Genomic DNA, 18,404 nt, shown 5'->3' with positions numbered 1-18,404 from the left:
AATCCGACGTAGCTTTAAATCCGACGTAGTTTTTTAAGCTTTTTAGCTTAAAAAACCTAAAAAGTGAACCAAAATGCAGAGGGCTTCAATCAAAACTAAACAACACATATAAAACAAACTTTTACACACACGAATACCTTAACACGAATCTTCTGACATATGCTCGAACCAACCCTCAATGTCGCATAAGTGGTTTGAAAAACGTGATTGGTCTAGTGCGAACATGCCTCTTTACCTTGCTACACTTAGAGCTCTACTGTCCACCGTACGTGTCCCTTTCCATCTTCTTTACACAAATGCGTACCCTATTATTGACGATGCTCGTGCTGATTTAAATCGCTATTATCGGGACATTATCTTATGTATAAAGCAAGCTGAAGATGTGGCCATCCCGCTGATCCGTGTCAGGCGGAATACCCGAAAACCAATTTGGAAGTTTGATCCTTTGCTGAAAGAAGTCAAGAATAAGGCCAAATTCTGGTTAAGAATCTGGTCTGCCTGTGGTCGACCTTCTCGGAGTACTGTGTTTGATCTAAAACAAAAGACGAAACTCGAATATAAACGCCATCTTCGTGCCGTTCGTTACTCCGGTGAAACTTTTCCGAAAAGTAACAGTGAGTGGCGAAAAGTGATAAATTCTGCCAAGTTTCTGGATGCAAGTTCTAGTGATAATATATCTCGTCCATCTTGGATCGAACATTATTCAAAAATATTTTCGAAAGTTAATTATGCAGTGCATAAGCGTTTCTCATGTTTGCTCGAAAAAAATTTGCCGTCACGTTTATGTCAGAGACATAAGATTCCAGTAGAAAAGTGGGCTATTGTTAAAGTTATTAAGGGTTTACAATCAAAATTTTTGGATACTGATGGGATTAGTGTTTTGAATCTTGTTCCGAATTCTTTTGAACTGGTATCTCATCTCCAACTGTTTTTTCAAACGTCTTTGAGTAGTTCGTGTGTGCCCGACTCGTTCTTATGCGTTAGCGTTACGTCACTTCTAAAAAAAGGAAAAGATCCAGTTTCTTGTAGTTCTTATAGGCCCATAACGGTAGCTTGTACTCTTAGCAAGCTTTTTGAACACCTCCTACTACCTTATATCACTAAGCTTGCTCTAAATGATGATAATCAATTTGGTTTTAGATCTGGGCTAGGCTGTCAGCATGCTCACCGTGCTTTGACTTCTTTATTAAAAGATGCCCATCGACCTCGTCGCGTACTTCATTCCGCAACCCTAGACTTGTCTAAAGCATTTGACAGTGTTTGTCATACTCAAGCATGAACAGCATTATGCCAGAGAGGAGTAAATCTGTCGGTAATTCACGTGCTTCGTTTTGGTACTCCCATTCCTACCTTCGCCTTAAATCATTAGATAATTCTCATTTTGGTCATATCCCTGTTCGTTGCGGTGTAAGACAAGGGGGAGTTCTTTCGCCCTATATTTTTAATGCTTGTATTGAAAATGTATTATCAAAAATATCGACTACGTGCCTACTAGGACCATCTGATATCTCATATCTGGCTTATGCGGATGACCTTCTTCTGATTAGTCAAACTGAGTCTGGTCTTGCCCGTTCAGTGAAGTCAGTTACTTCTGCTTTCCGCGATATCGGCCTGTACCTTAATATTGACAAGTTCGAGTTTCTTGTTTTCAACGGTAACAATTGTTCAGAATCACTATACTGAGGTGGTTTTAGTATTCCTCGTGTTAAATCGTTTCGTAGGCTTGGTATAACAGTTTGCGATTCTATGAATGCTCTCCGGTCTCGTGCTGTCAAAGATATTAGTGATAAGCTGAAGCTCGGTTATTCTAAGATTGTAGCAAATCGTGGACACTATAGGAGAAGTGCGCTAACTCGGCTTTACTCAAATTTTTGTGATCATTCTGTGCTCTTCTGTTCTGGTATTAGGCCACTTCTGTTGACTGGTGATCTAAAACGTATTCACATAAATTATTACCGGTACTACAAATTTCTTTTATTTCTACCTCGTTCTTACCGGAATACAAAACTGGATAAAAAGTATTGAGCGACAGATATTACTAATGCTTTCGAAAAATTATCTGCGAAGCTAGCTATTGAAGCGCTTTATAGGCTAGGATGTTTTCATCGCCTTATCCGTCTTTTTTCCGTATGTGATTAAATTTGTTTCTTTTGTATTACTTTTGCCGTTTTTCTTTTGTATTTTACTCCACTAAACCTCTGTTTTGTGAAGTGGGTGATAAATAAATTATTATTATTATTATTATAATTAACTTACATACAGCTTAGCTTACAAAATTAGACCTGATTCGATCGTCTGTTATAATTCCGTAAGAGTAGCTTACAATTTTAAACAGAAATAGTATAAAGACAATTCCCTCTTTTACTGAGCAAATAGCGAATTTCAAAGCAATTTTTGTATTTCTATGTCACCTAAAAGTTAAGTTAAACATACATGGCCGGAATTAAAGCTTTGATGCTCCTAGGCCCAAACGTTTTCGCTGCTCCTTTTTTGCGAGATTTTCGGGAAAGTCCCCAAAAGTTCGAGGACAGTGGAAGCACTGAACAGAACGCAACTGAAGAGCCAAAAGTAATGAAAGAGAGAGGTGATACCGAACTCTCAACCCCATTCTTGGGAAAAATCTGCTAATTTTAAGCAGCCATGGAATTCATGTGTTGTTTCAAAATTACTTTTCTGCGGATAGGCTGCATGACAGCGGAGTGCCCCTACCACTTTGACGATAAATAACATTGGTCGAGTTTTTATTAAAAAAAAAAAATAGTGATAATTGATTGCACCCTTTGGCATTGTGAACCTCTAGACTTGGGCCTAGAGAGCTTATTCGTAAATCCCGGCCTGTAAACATATGCATATTTTAACCACCAAGATGCCTGAATTGATCCTACACTGGAACTGTGAAAGAAAAACAGCTCCAAGTTTTATATTTTTATTTTTTTAGGTTTTAAACTTTACTTTTTCGGAGTACTTATAAACTATAGTTATTTCCTATTAGTATGCTAGTTAATAAAACTATTCATGTTCTATGAACCGGTAAATTATAGAAATCAACTATTTATACGATAAAAATAAACTATTTAATTACAGTTTAATATAGAAAACTATTTAGAGACAAATAAACCTCTAAATAAAACAAACTCGAAAATATCAACAAATTCGAATTCGAAAAATATTATCAACAAATTCGAAAAATATTACAGAAAACTATTTCATTTTCAAGGTACTTACCAAGTGAGCTCAAATGAAGGAAAATCTGGGGGAAGCTTGTGCACTGTAGTAAAGATACCTCCCATCTTTCACGAGGCGTTCTCTGCTTTACTGGAGGTATTTCTACCGCTTCCTTCTTCTTCTCCTCTATCATTTTTAGTCGTTTCTTTTTCTCTTTTTCATCTTCTCCAAGTGGTTTCTTCAAAAACTTTTCTTCAACACTTTGACTTATTTGAAGAAGAGCACTTGCCAAGTCTTTCACTCTATTTGTTGTTCCATTCACGGATTCAATTCTATTCTCTAAAATTAATCAAAATCATCATTAAATAAATTAACTTATGCGTTACCTTTTGAAAATTTTTTTTAACTTAATTTCTATTTATTTTTAAATTCACATTGTTTTTTTTTCTATTGGTTAATAAAAGGCAAAAATATAAAGCTTTTCTTCGATCTTATCCTTCTTTAGAGATTTACAGCAATCTTTAATAATAGTCTATACAAGTTTTATGGAAGTCTTTTAAAATTAATTCTTCCCATAAGCCAAGGTACTTCTTGTTCTATAGAACTTGTCAAAATTGCAACAGTTTTATTATTTTTTCATGATTTATCATAACAATAAAAATCTTATAAATCCAGGCCTTATTCTAACCTTAAATTATAGCAAATAGGGCAATGGCTACGTAATGTTGATGCTTGATTGAACCACTATTTTCATGATGAAGAACTTATTAAGCCTCATTCGCCTGCCATAACATGAAGAAAAAAAAAATCAGAAACGGGGTCTTTTTTAGGCCAATTCACCAATATCCACGATTATTATTGAGTGACTCGCCTTTGGTGTTAAGTTTTAATTCTTCTAATGTTGCCTTTTATTGAATTTTATTCATCTTTTAGTTGGGCTTTTTATTGGTTTGTCTTTTTTTTCACGTTGACACTTCGCTTTGTTTTGATTTTCTTTGGTTTTTTGGCATTTTCCTTCAATAAAAATTTTTCACGCTGAACAGAGGCGGCTGTCCTCCCGAGATATTCACTTTCTTATTTCCATTAGCCTTTAAAAAAAAAACCGTTTTTTATCGGTTTTTCTTTAGATCTTTTCATAATTTTACATAAAACCTCAAAATCACAGTTCAACCTCATGGACAAAAGGAAATAGACAAGCGTAAGGTATAATAGGTTTAAAGGAAGGCAAATTTAGCAGTCAGCTTCAGGAAACCACGGGAAAAGCATACCAAGAGTAACTAAACGTAACGAATCAACGATTCAAAAAAGCTTCATAAACAAATGATTATACAAATACATAAACAAATAAATAAAACACATAAAATAAACAAATGAAATAAATAAAAATAAATAATGAAATAAATAAAATAAATAAATCCTTCATAAACAAAGAGAACTTCCATAAACAAATGGGTTTTTCCTATGTAAATAAGGAGAAGTGAGTAAGGAACATGTAAATAAGGAACAACAAATTTCATAAACAAAAAACTACTTCAAGACAATCTCCCCCATAAGGCTCCATGGCCGGGAAAGAACATGACTGGGCTATGTAATTAATAATTACGACTTCCTAGTTGGGGAAGCTGAAACCAAATTTATGGCAAATAAGGGAGCAAAATGGGGCTACTCCTTGGAGCGAAGCTGACAATAATATATTTTATCAAAAAAGATAAAAGCAGAAGATCCTTGAATTAAATTGTAGTGAAATTTCGGTAGGAAAGAGATGAAGAGCTACAAAAGAAATGATTGAAGCAGCTACTGGTAATGCTTTAATGAAAAATAAGATCTTTTATTTTTTTAAATAAAAAAATAAAAATGAAGATCTAGATTTAGCCCTTATAATGAGAATATATACAAGATAAGAGAAAAAGAACCAGGAAATAGTTTCTAGCGATAGACATGGAGAATAACATATATTTTGCTAATTATTGAGCTGATTGAATTGAGTCAATGACTCAGTCAATGATTGAATTGACTGAGCTGTATTCGGAATAAAAAAGGACAGAAAAGTAATAATAAAGGCCACAAAGATGTTAGATAAGGGAAAACTTAAATAGAAAAAAGAAGAACGATAACAAATTAGAAAAAAACAAAAACAAATCCAGCCCGAGCATAAGGCGATAAAAATCAAAAGATATAAACTAAGATATAAATACTTCAAAAATACAAGATAATTTACATCCTCCTAGTCCAGTTCGATCGTTTAAAGTTTAAGATGAATCTTTTGCAATTCTATTCCATCTTTCATTGTCTTTCTTGCTCTATTTTTTTCTATATTTTTCACTGTTTCTTTTGCACAACACGGTATTTGAATTCCTTTTGGAATAACAGTGTTACGGCCAAAACAAAGGATGTTCAAATTACAGTCTCTGAAAATATGAAAAAGAAGCAAAAAATTACCTGTAGCATCCTCTGAAGACGTTTCACTCAATCCACTATCTGGCCTCTCTCCTTTCATATCTTTCATGGGTGTGCCAGACACTGTAGACAGCCCTTGGTGATGTAGTCGTCCACCCCACTTTAGTTTATCCGCTTGTCTATCATAACTGTTATTTTCAATGGCTCTTATCCAAGCCTCCCTATTATTCACTTTCAAAGCTCCTAAGCCTCCAGTGAAAATTTTATCTTCAATATCTAAAAGATTCTCACGAAGTTCATTTTCAAGAATGTCGTTAATAGGAGTTCCCTCTGGATGACCCAGAAATGATAAATATTCCTTTTTTTTCTTATGTTTCCTCTCTGGTTCAACTGTAGTCTCCTTTGTATTATCAAGCTTGTGGACTGGGCACGTAGATATAAGGGACTTGATTTCCTCTCTTTTTTTACTCAGATGTGTTTTTAAATGACCCTCTCGTAGGCCTCGCTCACTTAAACATTCTATTAAGATGTCTAAATCGATTGGGTTTTCATAATAATACCAAATCGCTTTTGTTATGTATGTTGCGTGAACTGGACAAGTTTCCTGATTGGCTGTACATCCGAGAAACTTGGTATTAATGAATTCGGTTTTAGCCTGAAAAATTACGAGAAATCACACAAAAGCACTAGGATATACGCAAGACTTGTGAAAACCCGTAAAAAAAAACAGAAATAAAAATCGTAACTGATTAACGTAGAAGTGTTGGCAAACACAATCTTATCATAATGTAATTACTAGAAAATGAATTCCTTCCTAAAGCTTATTTTTTAACAAGAAAAGAAAGAAATGGAATTGAGACTGAGAAAATGACAACACACTATACCTAAGTAAAGTTAAGAAAAGATAATAGCGTCCCTAAAGTATTAGTTTACCCCCCCCCCCCCTCACACACATACACAACACACAGCACACACATACACACATATACAGACACAGAGACACACAAAAACAGACAGAGACATAGACAGACATAAACACTCAGAGACACACGCAGACACACACACAGACAGACACAAAGACAGATAGACAGACGGACACAGACAGACAGACAAAGACAGGCAGACAGACAGGCAGACAGGCAGACAGACAGACAGATACGAGCAAAAACACATATACAAAGACAGACAGATAGAGAAAGCAAAAATTGGTCGATGTATAAGAGTAAGACAAGCAGAAATTAGTCCCTATAATAATTCAGAACAAAATCGTCAGTAAATACTATCAATGAATAATTAAAACTCAAACGATCAGAAATTAAAATAAATAATCCATCAAACATAAAGATAACACACATAATGGCAATAGATGAATATGTACGGTAAACCATAAAATAAGTAGAAATGAAAAGGGTAAAGTCAAATTTAAAACGAACAGAAATTGCTAAAAACAGTGACTGGAAAACGAGCAAAAGTTGCAAGAAACAGGAGTAAAGCTACTGCCCTTTACCTCCCTTTAAACCACCTAAAGGCTATTGCCTCATTTACGTCTTACTGAAAACTACACGTATTTTGAACATCGTGGTTTATTTTTTCAAGACATCAACAAAAACTATAAAGTAAAATCATCATACTAATCAAGATGACTGGATAGAACTAACGAAAAACAAACTGAATGTTTAATATATGATAGTATTGATTCCTGTATGTCTCAGCAACTCAATATTATATTTAATAGAATCTTGATTTTTCATTGATAAAATTGTACAAAATATACTTGCTTTTCAGTAAGACGCAAATCATGTAATAGCCAAAAACGTTTAGAGGCGATTGGTACAGTAGCCCTATTTCTGTTTGAAGTAATTTCTGTTCGTTTTAGGTTATACTTGACTATTTGGCTTAATTTCCGCTTTTTAATTTTACAAAAATATTGGTAGTTTAAAGTCCAACTATTACCGCAAAAGCAGTCTACATATTGTTGACGCATGTCCTTGGCTGTAGCAATGTGCTTGTCATGTTTCAATCGAATCTGGGCTCTTTTGTCTGGAAGGTAAATAAGACTCAGAAGTGGCGTGCACCTCTGAAGATCCTCTCCCTCTCTTTTCTAGATCCAGGTTCTTGTCCCTACAAAAATCTTGTTCCTACAAGGGTCTAAGAAGAAGCATGCACATCTGAAAATGATGGTTCTCATATCCTTTTGACCCAAAGTAACAAGCATAAGATGTTCCGAAACTCAGTGTTAAAAAAAAACCGCCAACTAACGTGCTGAGAAGTGAGAAGTGATTTTTGAAAGGTCATGGGCCCACATTCTGTCTGGAAAAGTAAGGAACGGAAGTCCTTTCATTATTTCGGTTCAACAGAGCACAACTTTCCGGAAAAACGGTGGCGTTAGAGTAGAGGGGCCAGGTGGACCACGTAGGTATTGGAATCATACAGAATTAAAATTCCAACAGAAGCCCAGTTCAAGCTTGACTTACTTACTTGACTTAAGTCTCCTGCCGGGCACTGCTCGGCGTAGAGTGACGTCTGCCTCCTCCACCCACTTCGGTCCATGGCGAGTATTTGCTCTTCGCCCTGTCTGATGTTTGCCATCGCCAAGAACTCGGACAGGCTGTCGGACCAACGTTTCTTTGGTCGGCCGCGAGGTCGCTTCCAACCAACTTTGATATGGTCGAAGTCATAGATCATCTTTGCGGGTAAATGTGGAGGCATTCGAAGCAGATACCCGAACCATCGTAAGGTTCGCTCGGCTGCTTGAATCGAAAACCAAGACTGCTTTGTGATCTGCAGAAGCTTTTCATTGCTGACGAAGTCGGACCATCGTAGGCCCTCAATCATCCTCAGGCTCTTTGCATGAAATATGTCTATTTTCTTGAAGGTTGCAGCTGATGCTTGCCATGTCTCAGCTCCGTAAAGCATCACAGAGCCGACTAGAGCGTTGAAGATCCGCAGTTTCGTTGTGCGACTGATATTTGGTTTTCGCCAGAGGTGACGATTCAGTCTACCCATGACAGAAGACGCTTTAGATAATCTTGCCTGCAGCTCGGGGAGAAGTGAGCCATTTGAATAAATTACGGAACCCAGGTAGGTGAAGTCTTTAACAACCTCGATGCTAGTGGTGCTGTCCAGGCTAACTGGAGAGTTAACAGCAGAAGACGGGTCTATGGCCATAATTTTAGTTTTGTTCCAGTTTATATGCAGTCCTACTTTGGCAGCCTCTTCTCGCAGAATTCGGAGCGCTTCCAGCAGCTACTCCATGGAGTCCGCCAGAATGGCCAAGTCATCGGCAAAATCGACATCTGAGATGGTATGATCTCCGAATTTGAGCCCAAAGCTGAGACGTGAAGTGGTTTTTGTCATAACGTAATATATGATGGCATTGAAGAGCTCTGGGGCCACTGCACATCCTTGGCGCACCCCTGTCGTGATTTGAAAGAACGGGCTGCGCCGACCATTTATTTGTACACAGCTCTCCGTCCCATGGTGCAGCGCCTTGAGAAGTCTGCAATATTTCTAGGATAGGCCAGTCAACTCTAGAATCCACCAAAGAGCTTTTCGATCGACTGAGTCAAATGCAGCACGGAAGTCAACGAAGGCAATAAATGCTTTCTGTCGGAACTCTGTGGTCTTCTCTACTATTTGTCGGATCGTGAAAATCTGCTCGATGGTTGAACGATCTGACATAAAACCAGCTTGCTCCGGTCGCCGGATTTTTCGAATGATGCTCCGACATCGATCCAGCAGGACCATTGAAAACAGTTTGCCAGGGACTGACAGTAGGGTTATTCCCCGGTAGTTGGAGCAGTCGCTTACCGAACCTTTTCTCTTCCATAAGGGGATGATGACACCCTTCCGCCAATCCTTGGGAATTATCTTTGTTTGCCAGTTTGTAGAGAACAGGGTGTGTAGAAACAGGAGCATTGCAGGACCTCCATATTTTAGCAGCTCTGAGTTTAAGCCACAGATATCAGCAGCTTTATTATTCTTGAGTCTTTTTACTGCATGTCCAATTTCTGAGGGGCTGAAAGGCTCATCTGGAGGAATATCTGTTCCAGGTCTTTGACTGCAAGGTTGGCTGGGACTATCATTAGGAGGCGCAGACGGACCAGTATTGTTGAGGAGCGAAGAGAAGTGGTCCTTCCACCGCTCAAGACAAGAACCTTCGTCAGAGAGAAGTGCACCATCCCTGGACGGGACGGGACCCAAGGTGGGAGTTTTATTTTCAGTGAGGTCTCGGAGATGCTTGAATAGGCTGCCCATGTCTTTCTTTTTTGCAGCTAGCTCAATTTCATCGGCTTTCCTTGCAACAAACTGGGTTCTATCCCGGTGAATGAGTCTGTTCCGCACTCCATTGAGCCTCCGATATGTGGTCATGTCCCCAAGAAGTCTTGTCTTCCGTCTTTGCTCTATGACTTGCAGTGTTTCATTAGTTAGCCATGATTTCTTTGAATAACTCCTCTTGCCAAGCACTAGTTGTGCTACTTCACTGGTCTGCAATTTAAAATGCTTCCAGAGATCTTCGCTGCTATTAAGTGAGCCAAGGGCCTCGAAGCGATTCGATATCTCGATACTGTACTTCTGGCGAGTATCTGGTTCCTTTAGTTTCCCAATATCTGCAGCGACGGGTTTTCTTTTCGATCGTTGTGCATGGAGGCGAAGCCGAAGATCGGCGCACACAAGCCTATGGTCTGCGTTTCCAAGCTCTGCTGATCTGTAAGTTCTGCAGTTCTTCACCAATGATATCCAGCGTTTGGAAATAATGACGTAGTCAATCATCTTCTTTGTATGACCGTCATTACTATACCACGTGTACTGATGAATAGTTTTGCGTTGGAAGTAGGTGTTTGCAATGTAAAGGTCGTGAGATCGGCACAGTTCAAGTAAGTGTAGCCCATTGTCGTTAAGTGGGTCGGGGGATACAGGACCAACTGTGCCACGCCATAAACCCATATCACCGCGCACTGTCGCATTAAAGTCGCCAAGGAGAACAGTTATATCATGGGGGGGGGGGTACTGTTGCAAGGCATCTGGACGAAGCAGAGTAGAAATCCTCCTTAGTTGCATCATCAGAATCATTGGTCGGGGCATAGCATACGATGACAGTCATCTTGCCATGCTTTTGTCCAAAGCGGCTCTTCATTAATCTGTCCGATACAGCTTCGTGTAAAAGTAAGGCCTTTCTTGTAAGGCTATTTAGTGCAAGGCCAACAACATTCCTTCTCGAGCTTCCTCCAGACCAGAGCAATGAGTCACTGTTACCCATTCGCTCTTCTCCGCTTCTGGTAAGACGTGTTTCTGTAAGACCTGCAATTGACACTTTATTCTTGCGAAGTTCTTCAGAGAGTAGGTTCTTTGACGCAGGTGCATTCAAAGTCAAGACATTCTAGGTGGCTATTCGTAGCCCCCTTCGGTCCATAAGGTTTAGTCTGTCAGTCTTTCTGACGTCGTCAGCATGTCCATTGACGCGCGATGGTCGAGATCTTAAAAAGGAATCCGGGTCCGAGGCTACATTGTCACTTTTCGTAGCACTTAATTTTCGGGTGGAGGGTCGCTAGCCCAACCGACCCTAGGCCTGGAATCTGATTAGAGCTAGGTTAAACCTAGGTACTGAGATTCCCAGGGTGGGCTCCACCCGCCAAATGAGGTTGCAGCCGTCCTGATCGGAGTGTTTAGTTAGGGGAGAAGCCCCATATCCAGAGGCACGTGGTCAGCAGACAGAGTCTGCCTCATTCCGGACAAACTCCATTCACCTCAAGCATTCAGTTCAAGCAAGATACAAAAAACCAACATGTTTTTTTGCAAAAATTTCACAGTGACAACGAGAGGAGTTGCAAGGGCTAAATACCCACTATATGCATCCGATAATGCTCATTGGAAATCCTTGTATTCGTCCGGTAAAAAAAAAAATAATAAAAAGTGCCAGACGTCTATTTTTTTCAGATAGAAGTCGTAAGTGACGTAAGTCGTAAGTGCAGTCACAAGTCGTAGAATTGATTCAGCTGCAACGATTTGCAGTAGGAGGGACAGGGGAACATTTTAATAGGAAGGGTCATGTGCCAGCATTATGCTTCTAGCAAAACATATTGAAAATCGTGTGACAGACCTCTTGCCTACTTTATGATCTGAGAATACAGATTTAAAATTCGTGTGTTATCCATAATCAGACAAGATAAAATATGCCTACCTTTGTTCTAAAAAGCTGACAGTGGGAGAGGCGGGGGGGCTACAAACGAGGCTTCTGGTTCAGTTTGCTTCTGCAGATCAAGACTTTGCTGGTTTCTATACATAGTTATTATCTGATTTCTTTTTTTGTTAGCCTACACTTGATTTCTTTTTTGCTAGCCTACGTGTGGGTGGAGCTCGTCCAGAATGAAGCAGACCTTGGGTGACCTTGACCACTCAATAGTTAGACTCCTCTAGCTAAGCATGTCCCAGGCCTAGGGTCGGTTGGGCTTGCGACCCTCCACCCGAACCTAATTGCAACGAATAGTGATGTTATTGCCTCGGATGATCGATCTCCTTTTTACCCTTCAAGACCTCAGCATGTCCCCGGACCGAAATCTGACCATCGTTTGAACCTTATTGACCAAGGTGGTCTTCGCCTGGCCACCTGGAACATTCTGACCCTTAACTTCTCTGGAGCGAAGTCAATGCTTGCGCTAGAACTCAAGCGTTTTGGTGTGGCTGTAGCAGGCGTAACTTAAGCCCGCTTATAGGAAACAACTCTAAAGGCATTGATGAAGGCTATCACCTAATCTGGTCGAGTGACCAGAGAACCAAAATTAATAGTCACACTTGTGCTAGATTCTCGGACCAGGAGGTGCCTCCTTTCTTACGAGCAAATATCAGAGAGGATACTAAGAGTGTAAATCCAGCACAAACAGGAAAAATGGACCATCATTGTCTGCTACGCCCCAGCAAACCAAGCCTTAGATGAGATTAAAAATCGTTTTTACGCCCAGCTGGCTAGCATCCTAGCAAAAGTATCCCCTCATGATGTTTTAATCTTTCTTGGCGACTTCAACGGCAGTGTCAGAGATACAGACGGCGTTTGGAACAATGTTCTAGTACCTGCAACACCAGACTGCTTGAACGACAATGGGCTAAGGCTCCTTCAGCTGTGCAACATGCACGATCTCGTGATCACCAACACCCCTTTTCAAAGGAAAGATGTTCACAAATATACCTGGTATAGCAATGACGTACGAACAAGAAAGATGTTAGATTACATAATCGTGTCCCGACGCTGGCGTTCCTCTATAACTGATTTCCGAACTTACAGAAGTGCAGAATTGGGAAACACCTACCACAAGCTTGTCGTCTCTAACCTTAGACTACGCCTGAAAGCCCAGAAAAGTGATCACCGTCCCCCCAAATTAGATCTGAACAACCTCGCAAACTCCAACACGCACCAGATCTACGCTGTCTCCATCTCAAACCGTTCGACTGTCTTGGTCAAATCTGAATTTCAGAATCTGAAGAAACATGGCAACTATTCAAGGACGGCGTATTGCTTTCGGCTGAAAGTACTATCGGTCGTCTGAAGCCCAGAAAAAAGTCCTGGATATCACAGGAAACTCTAGATGTTATTGAACAGCGTCGCAAAGCACGACTAGCAAAGGACATGGTTACCTACAGACGTCTAAACGGCATAAGAAATAAATTCCTCCACAGAGACAGAAAGCTGTACACAGACAAAAAGGCCGCCGATCTTGAGGAGGCCGCCAGAAAGGGTGACACATGCGCTCTATACAAACACCTTCGGGATCTTACAGATGGAAAGCCATCCTCCCTAGGCCCTATCACATCTAATGATAGAAATATTCTCACTGGCGAGAGCGCTCAACTGTCTGCCTGGAAGGATCACTTCTCTTCACTTCTCAATCTGGACTGTGTTAGCCAGCCTAACCCTGACCTTCTTCAAGTTACATCCAGCACCCCTGAGGCCCGTGTGAAAGTGTGCAACACCCTTTCACCTCTATAGAAATCCTGAAATCTCTGAAACGGATGAAAAACAGCCGAGCCCCAGCAGTCTGTGGTATCCCTGCAGAACTGCTGAAACATGGTGGGGCAGCGACCCTTCTTTGGCTACAATCACTATTCTCCATAGTATGTCGTACAGAATGGATTCCAAGAGACTGGCAAGCGGGCATCATTCTGCCTCTCTGAAAACGGAAAGGCAGTCGAAGAATCTGCTCCAACTATCGTGGCATCACACTCCTCTCTGTGCCAGGGAAGCTCTTCGTTATGACCCTCCTGGACCGCTGTACCACTTTCCTCAGAAGCCAACGAAGAATCCAACAGGCTGGCTTCATGCCAGGAAGGTCCACCGTGGAGCAAATATTCACAATGCGGCAGCTGATAGAAAAGACTCGAGAATTTCAACAAAAAGCATATGTTGCCTTTGTCTGTCGACTGTTCTCTGTCTCGACTGTTTGTCTGTTCTGTCGACCGGCAATCACTCTGGCTCATACTGAAAACAACGGGACTACCAGCGAAGTACTGCAACCTTTTCGAGCGGCTCCACGAAGGGGCTGACAGCTGCATGCAAGTCAATGGCAGACGCAGCTCATCTTTTGAAATCAATACTGGAGTCCGTCAGGACTGTGCTGCTGCTCCAGAGCTATTTAATTCTGTCATCGCCTCCAGTTTGGGTTGCATTACGGTGATAGAGTACTTTCAGACGCTGACTATGCCGATGACCTTGCTCTTGTCTCCGATTCACCGTCGAAGCTCACAGAAGCCCTACAGATCCTTGCTGATGAAGCCTTAAAGATAGGGCTTTCGATTAATTGGCAGAAGACAAAAGTGATGTTTGTTGAGCCCCGTGACTCACCGCGTCCCCTGCCAGTCCTAATCGTCGGTGACAAACCAGCTGAGAATGTTGAGGAATTTACATACCTTGGCTCTATCCTCTCAAATGATGGATCAATCTTCAAAGATCTAATGCACCGAATCGCCAAAGTCTCAGCAGCAGTGGGAAGACTAAGTGCCCTTTGGAGGAAACCTTCTATCAGCCGTAGGACCAAGATGCGCATATACAATGCTTCGGTGGGATCCGTGCTTCTTTACGGAGCCGAAACCTGGCCAGCCACTCAGTCTGTGCTTAGCACCGTAAATATAGCCCAAACAAAACATTTTCGCCGCATTGAAGGACTACGCTGGTACGATTTTGTTAGCAACGAGAACCTCCTGGCGTTAACTGCTCAAACGCCCTTCTCAGTCCAACTCGCCCAACCAACACTACGCTGGTACGGACATCTCCTTCGCATGCCCCCCGACACTTTCGCACGAACGATTTTCGACTTTGATCCCGTGCTGCACGGCGGGAAACGCCCAAGAGGTCGTCCCCCAACCAGATGGAAGGACACGACAGGTGCCTTCTTAGCCATGGCAAATATTCAGGAGGACGTCCACATCCTTGCAAGAGACCGGTCTAAATGGAGGCACCATGCAGCATCACTCTCGACGCTGGAAGCATTTCGGCAGTAGCATTAAGTCAATTAAGTCTACGCTTAACAATTATTTTGTCAACCACTGGATATTTTTAGAGCAGCATACGTCAAAATTAAATTTTCTATAAAAAAAAATTGGTGGTATATGAAGGCAAGATTTCGAATTGCTCTGGATAAGCAGCCTCCTACCTCGAGGATAAGCAAAATCTATTCTTTTTTGGTTTCAGACAAGAATACATTATGTCATATTTATCCGTCTTGCTTAAGGTTGACGCTCACCTGAGCAAAGCCGTTCACGGTCCTTAGACCAAAGACAACACTAACCTCAATTAAAATGATTTTTCCTCTTTTTGTAAAAACTAAGGGTGGTTACACACTTGCCACTTTCTCTCAATAAGCCGAAATCTGTGAAATACAGACATATAAAAAAGACCAAAACCGAAGTGCTTTATCAAAGAACTACTTTACAAATGTCAACTTCCAATTCAAATCGATGGTGAAATTTAAGAAGAAGATTCCTTCTTCTTCTAAGGATAACATTGGAAACGGACCTTATTCCATGTTTATAATTTTTCATCACTTGGATTAAGTCTGCAATAAATCGACCATTCATTTATTTGAATCATTTTATTTTGTTTATTTAACTATTTCTAAATTCCTAACTGTTGAGAAAACTAGATCACAAGAATAAGTGTGGACAGACAGGGAAAAGCCTGACATAAACACGAGGATTCTCAAAAAAGAAAAAAAAACTACATTTTAGGCATAGAAAGCAACCTTAAACAAAATATAAATAAAATTAAAATCAATGAAAAAATAGGAAAATTTAGAGTAAGAACTACAGTAAAACTGGATGCTTGACACACAGCGTGACAATATTTTTGTAATACCATACGGCTTTCATGCCGTCTTATTTATTTTATTAAGAAGGCGTCAATATACTTTTCAAGCTATTTTAAATATATTTACAAGTGTAAATGTGTTGAAGGACTAAATTAGTGAAAATGTAATTAAACTGCCCATTCCCTCAATAACTTTTTCTTACCAAAGGCGTCATTTGGAGGAGGGAAAGGAGAAGAGTAATTGACTCCAAATAATTTAGAAAACATCATAATATATTAAATAAACCTAAATGATAATTGGTAAGAAACCTTTCGTTTTACAGCTTTACAACAACTAGTGTTAATATTATTGCATCTTACATATCTTGAATGTATCACTCACGATTTTAAAGATTATTTGATTTAATATGAGCACCGTATTCTTGGGAGTCGCCTTATAAATTGTTTTCAATTCCTGAGCATAAACTTGTTTTAAACACCTTCTATTGAAAGTCACTTCCATACACAAACTCAAAATTTTCATTATTTACTCAGTTTTTTTTGTCTCTTTCTTTTTCCCCACATCTGCCGGATTCTTGCGTTCTCATTATTGTTTTGAATAAATAAGCAGTAAGATCAAAGATGCTTGTTTTTTTTTTCTTGTTTTTTTTTTTTTTTTCATTTCACACATTTACTCTTTTCTGGGCTTGCAAAGTAAAATAAGAAAAAATTATATCTCTTCTTGACATAGTCTGAAAGAGCTCCCATGGAAATTTCATCAAGTGTCTACGTTTATATATTTCCTGGCTCATATTCCAAAGGTAGAAAGGGACGCAACGAAGAAATAAAAAAAAAAGACAAAAGAATGAGCATTCCGGTACCAAATTGAAACTTGCAGAACAAAAACCAGAGACAAAATAGAAGATACGTTGCTGATTATTTAATTCACGGTTATAATTCTCAGACAAAAAAAAATCCGCGACTTCTCGTTTTTAGTTTGTTTTTCCATAATGAAAAACTGCCCACGTCCAGAAGATTAAAATGAAATTGATTAAAGGGCTTCTACAGCAATTTGGACCCTAAGACTTTTCGCGAAGAGTATATATAATAAACTACTTACTTTGACTTCTGTTTTTCTCTCTTCTTCTCCATTATTGTCATTTAAGTGTCTTTCTTTGACACTGTCTTTAATGGCTTGAATATCATCTTCAATAGTAGTTGTATCAGCTTTTGCAGCAGGTTCCTCTTCTTTTGTTGTCCCCTTTTTGATAAAATACTGTCTAATGTCGTTTTCCTTTTTGACTGGTACCACTTGTCTCAGTGCGTTTTCTTCTGTTGGTTTTTCGACAACTTTTTGGATAGCTTCTTCAGTGCTTTTATCAACATCCGGATTATAGGGAGTTGGTTCAGACGAACAAGGTCCCACAAATTCATCGTCATGTTCTACAAAAAGTCCAGGTAAAGATGAGAATGTCCAAAATCGACGATAAGCTCGGTCTCTTCCTAGTGGTTCAAGATTTGTAGTTAGCTCTAGCTTTTCTATTTGGCCCTTTAGCTTGGCCAAAGATTTATTAAAGTTCTCTTTTTCCATCAAATCCTCTTTGTCCCAGTTTGATTTTTTGGCTTCAATCGCTTCAGCCGTTAGTGGTGGATCTTTTTTCTTATCTTCTTCAATCTGATTTGCTCTCTCAGTCGCAACCTCTCTCTGTCTTTTCTTCTCAGCAGCTTGCAAATTTCTAACCTCATTTCTAGAACTATGCAACTGATTAAATCTATCTTCAAGTTCATCCCTTGTTGCAGCATACGTCAATATCTGCAACATCAAACACTTTAAGACTTTCAGTTTATCACCCATAGACAATTCAAAGACAGTATGAGTTGCAAGTCTTTGAAGGATTTGAGGTTCCTCACGTTTAAAATCATATCCAGGGTCATCCTCACTTATATATCCACCTCTTTGCTGGAAACGCCATTTCGCATTGGACTCACCTGTCTTGCTACCTGATTGCAAAATGTGTAGCCGAAGCATTTCTGTAAGAGTCAAAGCATCCATATTCAGGTGTTGCAATGACAAGCCATAAGTCAACTTAGTAGATCGGGATTCAACTGTATCTCCTGGGAAAAGAAGAAAACGTTAATAAGAAACGATATTGAAAGATTGGCGCTGCATATATTCCATGCAGCACCTTTACATTATAACATTTTCATGGATCCAAGCCGATGCAATTCTAAATAAATTATGTTTTGCCTCACTTTGCATAGATTTCTTTATATTTTTGCATCGAAAATCATCTTCAGGCTTATATTTTACATACAAAACTAGTGAGGAAAAAGAAAAATCATTATTAATACTCCACACAGTATTAGTGCATGCTTAAACCATACATAAAAAAAAAGAAATATCGCAGTTATTGGCCTTCTACAGCTTTTTACATTATAAAATGGGTGTTCTCAATTAATGGTGTTTTGCACCTCTTTCATTTTACGACTGGTATGAGAATCTTCTTTTGAGAATCAGGGCCTATTCCAACGTATGTCTAAAAACAAAGGGACGGGGAAAGAGAGTCCC

General features: G+C 39.6%; 1 protein-coding gene across 1 annotated transcript in view; it reads right to left on the bottom strand.

Moving 5' to 3' along the window:
- Positions 1-18,404, bottom strand: part of LOC136029156 (bromodomain adjacent to zinc finger domain protein 1A-like) — a 103,329-nt gene that overhangs the window by 18,576 nt on the left and 66,349 nt on the right. Inside the window, exons 13-15 of the mRNA XM_065707250.1 lie at positions 16,956-17,950; positions 5,605-6,217; positions 3,226-3,504 (exon numbers count right to left, since the gene is read on the bottom strand). Coding sequence (XP_065563322.1) covers positions 3,226-3,504; positions 5,605-6,217; positions 16,956-17,950 — 1,887 coding nt within the window. The remainder of the gene's footprint in view (positions 1-3,225; positions 3,505-5,604; positions 6,218-16,955; positions 17,951-18,404) is intronic.

Source organism: Artemia franciscana, chromosome 7 (assembly GCF_032884065.1).
Source record: "Artemia franciscana chromosome 7, ASM3288406v1, whole genome shotgun sequence".
Taxonomy (NCBI): domain Eukaryota; kingdom Metazoa; phylum Arthropoda; class Branchiopoda; order Anostraca; family Artemiidae; genus Artemia; species Artemia franciscana.
Note: the sequence above shows the minus strand (reverse complement) of the source record. Positions and strands in the feature narration are given on the sequence as shown.